Source organism: Chenopodium quinoa, unplaced genomic scaffold (assembly GCF_001683475.1).
Source record: "Chenopodium quinoa cultivar QQ74 unplaced genomic scaffold, ASM168347v1, whole genome shotgun sequence".
Classification (NCBI taxonomy): Eukaryota; Viridiplantae; Streptophyta; class Magnoliopsida; order Caryophyllales; family Amaranthaceae; genus Chenopodium; species Chenopodium quinoa.
The window spans coordinates 1,032,071-1,041,384 of NW_018743099.1; the positions used below are offsets into that span (position 1 = coordinate 1,032,071).

Genomic DNA, 9,314 nt, shown 5'->3' on the forward strand with positions numbered 1-9,314 from the left:
CAATCTTTTCCAAGGAATCTAGATGACTTAATCAAGGAAGTGGCTAGAGCTTTTCAAGAATTTGATCCTATACTAAACAAGTACACATGGATCACACTTCAATCCTGCCTGATTAAGATACTGGAAAAGCAAGGGGGTAATAACTTCTCTCCCCCACACATGAAGAAGAGAAGCTTGGACAACCAAGGTCCACTACCACAACTACTTGAAGTAGACATGGATCTTATTGGTCAGGTTGTCCATTTTTTGGACACTGTCATAATTACAGGAGATGATGAAGGGCACATGGAAGTAGATGCATACTGATAACTGTGCATAACTTTTGGAAGGGTAGTATTAGGGGACTCAAAATTGACTGCGACATATAACCTTTTCCTATTCAAACAACTTTTTGAGTTAGATTATGTGTAGGTTATGTGTACTTTTGCTAGATACAACAGGTTTATTTTTTTGGCAGTCATATAATCAGTCAAGCTCATATACTTTGCTTAAACAAACATTTACAAGTTTAATTCTGTCTTTGTTTATTTTTATAACCTATTATTTCCATTAGAAGGGTTGTGTTTTCAGTCAAAGCTTTAGTGAGTGTTGGTAGCTCAACAAAAAACCAGTTTGACAAGGTTTATGGAACATCCAGACCACCCAAGTAGCTATCAGATGAGTCCCATCATCATATGGAAAACCAAAAGGGATATGCATGAACAAAAAAGGGACTCAATGCATGAGAGGCAGAATACAAGGGTCAAAACTGAACACTTCCATGCCAAGTAGGTGAAGGTTGACAAAAGCAACAGGGGACTCAATCTCAACAACCAGAATAAACCAATCAACTGTGAATTCCACCAATGCAACAAACATATAAGAAAATGAAGTACTCCAACAAATGCAAACACCACCATCCCAAAACAGAAATCAACTTCTATCAAACAACCTACATGTCCAAAAAATACCAGTTTTATCACAAACAGAAATCAACTTCTAGCAAACACCACCATCCCAAAACAGAAATCAACTTCTATCAAACAACATACATGTCCAAAAAATACCAGTTTTATCACAAACAGAAATCAACTTCTAGCAAACACCACCATCCCAAAACAGAGAGGCTAACAAAATTAACTACCCACAGTTACTCCAACAGTCATGCATGAACTTCTCATGTAACTAAAATCACAGTCATTCAACAAAATTAACTACTCACACAAACCGCAACAACAACCCAGCACACAACTTCTAAACAACTAATTGCACAGTACAAGCACAAACAGAGAAGCTTATAAAAAAATTAAGGTTTATAGAGTATACGCTGCGCATTCAATTACGAGGGGGGTTGAACTGAGGGTAGTAGATATGCAAGTAAGCCTCAATGACTTCCTCCCTCGTCATGCCGTCTGGAGGACCAGATTTGATGCGTTTTGCGCCGGAGGAAGGCCCCTCGTCACGGTCTTGGGACTCCGGTGGCTTAACCGCCTCAGAAACCTCCAGATTTACTAGGGTAGACTCCCCTGTAGCAGATCCGATGGCTGAAACCTCAACCTTAGTCACTGGAGACCCAGAACCCCTAGAAGAAACAACCGCAGTAACCACGGAACCCTCACCAGCAGGAACCACCTCAGACGGTGGTTCATCATGGGCCAGAGCCTCAGAGACCACCACCTTCGGCGTCTCCTCATCGCTATCATAGTCAGCGAGTTTCGCCTCCCGGATCCGCCTCCTCGCAATTACAGAAGCACGGTGAATGGGTTTCATCACACCCGTTCCACGCTGGGGTTTGTAGGTAACGCTACCAGATCGGCGTCTGGAAGCACTTGATTCAAGGGTTTCATGGTAAGTTAGATCTAGGTTTTTGTCAGTTGGAGAAGCCATTGACGGACCTCAAAATTGGATACAGAGATACGATGAACAGAGGAATTCAAAGAAAACAAACCAAGGAAGAGAGACACAGAGAGAGAGAGAGGATGGGATTCGGCGAGTGAGAAGAGAGAAAATAATAACTAGGGTTTATGTGGGAGGGATTTATTCTGGAGAATTCTCCAGAATAAATGAACTCCAACCAATTCATCAGATGAATTGAATGAGGAGCATTCAATTGAGGTAGTTGGGGAGTTGTTGAATTTGAAGGGTTGGGGTATAATTTTGGTGGGAATGATTAATTTAATTAATCAGTTTTCTTTTTTAATCTGATAAGGTTAGTAATTTTACAAAGTTGAATTATTATAAAGATAAGGGTAAAATGGTAAAATTACATAAAAAACTTTACTAAAAAAGGAAATAAATGGGAAAGTTGCAAGTAATTTAGACCACCCCAAAAAGGAAATAGTTGCAAGTAAAGTGGACCGGAGGTAGTATACTACTCCGTATGTCTCATGATTATGTATTACGAAGACTAAATACACTTACACATATACTCTGTATTGTTAAAATTTTAAGGGAAATTCTACATAATATCCTTGAGTTATTGACTATTCCACGTTTTGCCCCTCCCTTTGAAAAGTTCCACGCTGTAACCTCAAGGTTCCAAAAGTGATTAAGTTGTACCCTTGCCGTTATCCTTCTGTTACATGTTGCCGTTAGTGGGCCCACTTTACACCTATTTAATTTTTTTCTTGATTTTCGTGCTAAAAAATGTCCCACTAAAGGTTTTATGGGTCATTTTATTCCAAAAGGATCCAAATTGAGCTTGGGTTTTGCAAAAAAAAAAAAAAAAAAAAAAGACCCATAAAACCTTTAGTGGGACATTTTTTATATTACTTTTTTAAGTTAAATTTAGAATTCATAAAACGGGGCTTTTACATTACTTTTTTGCAAAATCCGAGCTCAATTTGGAACCTTAAGGTAAAAATGACCCCTAAAACCTTTAATGAGACATTTTTTAGCACGAAAATCGAGAAAAAAATTAAATACGTGTAAAGTGGGCTCCACTAATGGCAACATGTAACGGAATGATAACGGTAGGGGTACAACTTAATTACTTTTGGAACCTTGAGGTTACAAGGTAAATCTTTTCAAAGGGAAAGGCATAACATGGAATAGTCAATAACTCAGGGTATTACGTAGAATTTCCCAAATTTTAAAAACAAAACAAAACATCTCAATAACCTTTATAACTGGATTAAAATATTAAATTCATAATTACATCCTAGCTTAATTAATGTGGAGTGAACACAAAGACTTGCTAATAGTTTATGCATTATGTTTCAAAACGTCGTTGACTGGATGTTGTCATGGAATGTTCCATGAAATAATGGAACTGTCAATTAGGTAACACGTGTAACTGTGTAGGACTTTTAAACGGTCTACAAGTATTTTCTTTCTTTATTAAAAATAATTTATAATTTTTTTTTTTCATAATTGTAGTTATAATATGTTTATAGTTGACATGAAGGGCATAGTCGGCAAACTCAACGTCTATTTTCACATTAATTTAAGTTTTTTGTATAGGTATAATGGTTTTTTATACTCCGTACTTTACTCAATTAAAACTTTTATTGGTTTCAAATATGGATAGAGAATTAGTCGGTGAAATAAGAATACAAATGATGTTTTTAATTTATTTGGTATATAGAGAATTAGTAGGTGGAATAATAAAATTACTTAACAATGTTTATTTTTCTTAAGGAAATTCTCTGTATCTCAGGGTGAGAAACAAAATTCTTATGGGGGCATTTTCGTGATAAATCAACAACGTTTTTATTATTGTGGGCTCCACAGATGAATAAAGTTGTTGGTTTATTTACGAAAATGTTATAAATCAACAACTTTTTCATTATTGTGGGCTTCACAAAATTTGTTTCTCACCATGAGAAACTGGGGCATCATCCTTTTCTTTCTGCCTCTCCTTCTTGTTGCAAATACGTTTTAATTACAATGGCGTATTTGAATTATGCAGCAACTATGGTATCCGATCAACAAGGTTTTGGTATGTCCTTTCTGTTGCACAGAGGACTTCATGGACCCACGAAAGTCTTGGTAGGAAATTAGAGGGGGGGGGGGAGGGAGGGGTATTAAGGGTTGTAATATTAATGGAGTGTTAATTAAGGGTAAGATTTAGTCATACATTTCTCCAGAGATCCAATAATAATATTAAGTACGTATCTTTTAAGTTGTCAATATATTTTGACCAAACAGCAAATTATAAAAAATTTCATTTTCCCATTTATTTCAAAATATTTGTGCATTAAATAAGAAAAATATGTCCATACAACATTATTCAACTTTATTTTAAGGACATTTTCATTCTATATTAACCTTGCAATTAATTTCGAACAGAGGTAGCATTGAAAAAGCCTGTTATAATTTTCCTATCTCCACTGTCATTGACAAAGACACCATAATCTAAACACACCCTACAAAACCAATTAAACCATCCTGCAGCACAAAAGACCATTTGAAAATTTCTACACATAAAAATTTCTTTTAGAAACAAGAAAAAAGAAACATCTAAATTTGCAAATTCATCATCATTAATTTCTTCTAAACATCCATATTCTTCCACATTTTCATCATTTTTTTTTCTACCATAAAAAAAAGTAAGAAATAATTCATCAACAATGGAGAAAAATATATTGTTTAGAAAATACCAGATCGGAGGATTACTCGGGGCTGGCGGGTTTGCGAAAGTGTACCTTGCATTGAACATCCACAGCGGCCAAAAGGTAGCGATCAAAGTCATGAGCAAGCAGAAAATCAACGAGAAAAATATAATGTCCAATATCAAAAGAGAGATAACAATCATGGGCCGTCTTCGACACCCGAACATCGTTCGTTTGTACGAAGTTTTAGCCTGTAAACGAAAGGTCTATTTCGTGATCGAGCTAGCCAAAGGCGGCGAGCTTCAGGCTAGGATAAAGGACAATCATCATTTTAGCGAAGAGCTCAGCCGTATGTATTTCCAACAGCTAATCTCAGCTGTTGGGTATTGTCATTTCAGGGGTGTTGTTCATCGTGATTTGAAACCACAAAATCTTTTGCTCCATGATGGCAAATTAAAAGTGTCTGATTTCGGGCTCGGTGCTATCAGGGTTCTGAAAGACAGAAATGATCAGCTGTTACGGACGAAGTGTGGGACGCCTGCGTTTGTGGCGCCGGAGATGTTACATAGGCGAGAGTATGATGGTGCTATGGTTGATATTTGGGCATGTGGGGTGATATTATATCTTCTTACAGTTGGATATTTACCGTTTGATCATCCAAACCAAATGGCTATGTATAGAAGAATAATGGAGGGAAGATTTTTCTGTCCGAAATGGATGTCATCTGATCTGATTCGATTTCTGGGTCGTTTGCTTGAAAAGAACCCGAATAATAGGATCACTATTGATGAGATAGTTCATGACCCTTGGTTCAAGAAAGGGGGTTTGTTTAAAGGCAAAGGTCCTGAGTATAAGTTCCCATTTTACCATGATAATTATGGTGAGGAATTTGATACTTCTGCTTTACAGCAGCCGCAGCAGCAGGTGGCTGCACCCGAGGCAACCAGTAGTACAGGTATACCACTGAATGCATTCGATTTAGTTGCATTATCACCAGCTCTAGATTTGTTGGGTTTGTTCAAGGAGTGTTATGATCCATTTGAGGATAATGAGAAGTTTTTTTCAAATGTTCCTGTGGATAAGATCCTTGACACCATCGAGGAGGTTGCAAACGAGCTGGACTTGCAGGTCCGCAGGAGGAAGAAGTATGGTGTTGCGGACTTGCTTGGGACTAAGGGTGATTTAATTGCCAGGGTAGAGATTGATCAACTAACTGAAGAATTTGTAATTGTTGAATTGAAGATAAAAGGAGATTTTGTATCTGACAATGAAATTTGGAAGAAAAAGCTGATGCCTAAACTTTCTGAGTTAATTTATAGAATTCCTGAATCAAAACCTTTGGAAGAAGAAAAGGATACTAAACACGAAGATGAACAAAAGGATGCTAAACATGATGATGAACAAAAGGATACTAAACGCGATGATGATGAACAAAAGGATACTAAACATGATGATGAACTTGCTCTTGTTGTTTCCGTTGATCAATTGACAATCGAGCACACACAGGTAATTAGTTGATTACCAGTTATATACTCGATCTTCATTTCAGAGTTTTTTTTTGTGGACGTTTTCAACATTGACACCAACTACTACAAGTTTTGGGAGATTTGTAATGGAAAATCGATATGATATCGATTTTGGGAAATGGAGAATTGTTTGTGCATTTGGTGTATATCATAGATGAATTGTGTTAATCTTTATTTTGTGAGTACAGTGTGTTTTACTGAGTTTTTTTTATTTACTGTTGTGGTAAGGAAAATGAACTTGTGTAGTGGTCTAGAAATGTAATGACATTTTAATGTAAATATTTTCAATTTCAAGTTAATTGTACAAAATACATATATATTTCATTAATGAGAATTCTCTAATCAAGGGAAATTGATGCATAACCTTATACATCCAACACATTTCATTGTTCAATGTCCATCCTTTCCACTGATCTTATTGTCGCCTATGCCTATCATCACCCATCTTTTGAGGGTTAATTAGATAAATCGAGTGATATAATGAGTGCTAAACTAGTTGCTAATTATAATTAGAGTATCAAACAACAAAAAAATTTATTCATGGAATTTGGTTATGTTTAGACTGCCCAAGAAAGTAGATGGCATCAGAACATATATTCTACATAGTGTTATGCACATCTTCTCGATCAGCTCGTACTACGAAAATAAATAAATTATCTTACATGATACTATTATTCATAGATATCTTAGGTGGCATTGGCTATCTAAATCTAATACTTTTTCCCGTTTCTTTAAAATTGCAACATTTATTGTAAGGATAAATAATGTCAAAGTGGCGGCAATCAATAGTTGCATTGACATGTTAGTTGAACTGAGGATCGATTTGAGATTTAATTGTTGGCAGACTTTTGTATTACTCTAAAATTTAGGCACTTAAATAAATTAAAGCTAGGTGATTTACTGATTTACTTTCACTTTTGGCCTCTTGCAGAGCAATGAAAATCTATCTGTTATATTAACAAACTTACACCTAGACAGTAGCACAATTAACGTGCAATAAGCAATATTTTATGCACTCAACCAAAAAACATTTTAAACAAACAATGAGCAATAAAAAACAAAGCAGGACTATTTCAGCACGCCCTTCCCCCCCATCGCAAATTACACGTAATGTATTATGTACTTAGAGGGCTAGAGGTGTCAATTTGAATAATCGGATGGAGTTTGGGTCAGGACTATTTGGGTCGGATATATTCGGGTCAAAATTACTCTTTTAACTCAGATCGGGTCGGGTCGGGTCAATAAATTCAGGCCTAGTCAAATTCGGGTCATGGTCTATCGAGTCCGGTTGAATATGGATCGGGTCAACTCTAGATCGGTTCATGCTCGATTTGGATAAATTCAAATCATGTTCAAAACGGGTTTAACCAGTTAATTTCAGGTCGGACGAATTTGGGTCGGGTTGATTTCGGCTCTGATGATTTCGGTTCGGTCAAGTTCAGTTTGATTAAGATAAGGTTGATTTAGTATTTGGTCAATTTCGATTCAAATCCTTTCCATGTTAGTCTAGATTTTGGTCGAGTTAACCAAATTCAATATCCAAATAAAGGTCATTTTTTTAAACTAGAGTAATTATTGAATTTTTACCTTATTATTTGGTCGATATCAAGTAATTCATGTGTCATTTATCATATTGCGTGGTTAATTATTAAGAAATGCGAAGAATTGGTTTTTTCATATAATCAATTCTTGATTAATATTTATCATTAAGCCAAATTTAAATTGAATAATAATCGATGACTTATCATATTTACGTACATAACTGAGACGATTAGTAATGAACTAGTGATAAATAGATTGATAGATTGATAGATGATACTCACATAACGAGATATACAAAAATGAATGTCCTCTTTTTAAGGCAATACTCTTTGATATTTTAATCTCATGACTCATGAGGCTAGTACTATTAGTTTGTTTATTACTATACTCTCTTCTACAAGAAGCATCTTTATTTGTACACTATACATTGTTATAGTATTTTTTTTTTTAAAAAAATGATCTTCTCACAATAAAATATTTTCTCGCAATTTCTTTAAGTTCTTCACGCTACTGGAAAAAGGGTCATTTCTGACGAAAAAGTTATATCGGAACCACCACAAAATCCGTTGGAAAACCCGTTTCTGACGGTTGTTAGAAAAGCTTTTGTAGGAAATTTGTCTTTTTCCGACGAAAACACTTTTTCGACAGAATTTCCGACGGAATTTTCCGTGGAAGGAGGTTTTCCAGCACCAGGAAAACCCGTCAAAAATTTCTGACGGAATTTACAATTTCCGTCGGAAACTTTTTTTAAGAAATTAAAAAAAAACCGCTGCGCCACCACTGCACGGCGTATCAACCACCACCAACTACCAAATAAACCCTTACCCCAACATTAGACCACCGCCACTACCACCCACATCAAACAACCGCCACTACACCAACCCCTAACTAACTCCCCACCACCAACCCCCTAACCCGTCCCGTTCCACCTCCCACACCACCAAAACTCATACCTAACCCACACAAATTAGCCCAGATCTACTACCCCACCTAAGAAAACCACCCCACTGATAGGTCCTATTTTGCACATGTTTTAGGTGGGTATCTAAGCTCATTTGATTACAAAATTAGAGATCTTTGGTGCATATTTGCATTATTTGCTTAAGTTGTGCTCTACTACTCTTCGTTTGTGTGTTTTGATGAATTTCAGGTGATTTATATGCAAATGGAGTATGGTTGGCTAATATTGAGTATAATAATCATGGAGTATGAAAACATATTGCTTAAGAATATCAAATCATGTGTTCGAGACGAACTTGAGTGAAAATGAAGCAAAACGTTGATGAAATACTTGACAAATATGACACCTGTTCACTATTATGCTCATAACGTTTGATATACAACTGATAATGGAGTGATTCAAATTGCATTGAAAATTAGACTTGAAGTCCTTTCCAACGATATATTACACGCCTCAAACGGAGCTCCAGATATGAAGTTATGACTGATTTAAGATGAGTTAAATACAAACTATTTGCTGCAGCCTCTACGTGCCCGATCGAGCATGGTCCGCCCGGGGACCGGGCACATAGGAGTTAGATGATTTTTGGTATTTTCGAAGTTAGCAAGCAATTTATGAAGACCGTCCCACGCGCCCGATCGGGCAAGGTCCGCCCGGTTGGACCGGGCACGTGGTGGAAGAAGTGCTACGAAGGAAAGCAACTCCGTACTCTCACCGCCCGATCGGGAGGTGCTTGCCCGGTTGGACCGGGCA

The 9,314-nt window shown here is 36.6% G+C and overlaps 1 protein-coding gene across 1 annotated transcript; it reads left to right on the forward strand.

Annotated features, from left to right (window-relative positions):
• Nucleotides 1-4,157: 4,157 nt before the first annotated feature.
• LOC110731785 (CBL-interacting serine/threonine-protein kinase 14-like) lies at nt 4,158-6,487 on the forward strand. Its single transcript, XM_021911666.1, has one exon. It carries the CDS (start codon nt 4,551-4,553, stop codon nt 6,048-6,050), a length of 1,500 nt encoding a protein of 499 aa, XP_021767358.1. The 5' UTR covers nt 4,158-4,550; the 3' UTR covers nt 6,051-6,487.
• Nucleotides 6,488-9,314: the final 2,827 nt, after the last annotated feature.

Excerpts from the sequence above, each read along its gene's own strand:
- LOC110731785 (XM_021911666.1), top strand. The coding sequence starts at position 4,551 with ATGGAGAAAAATATATTGTTTAGAAAATACCAGATCGGAGGATTACTC.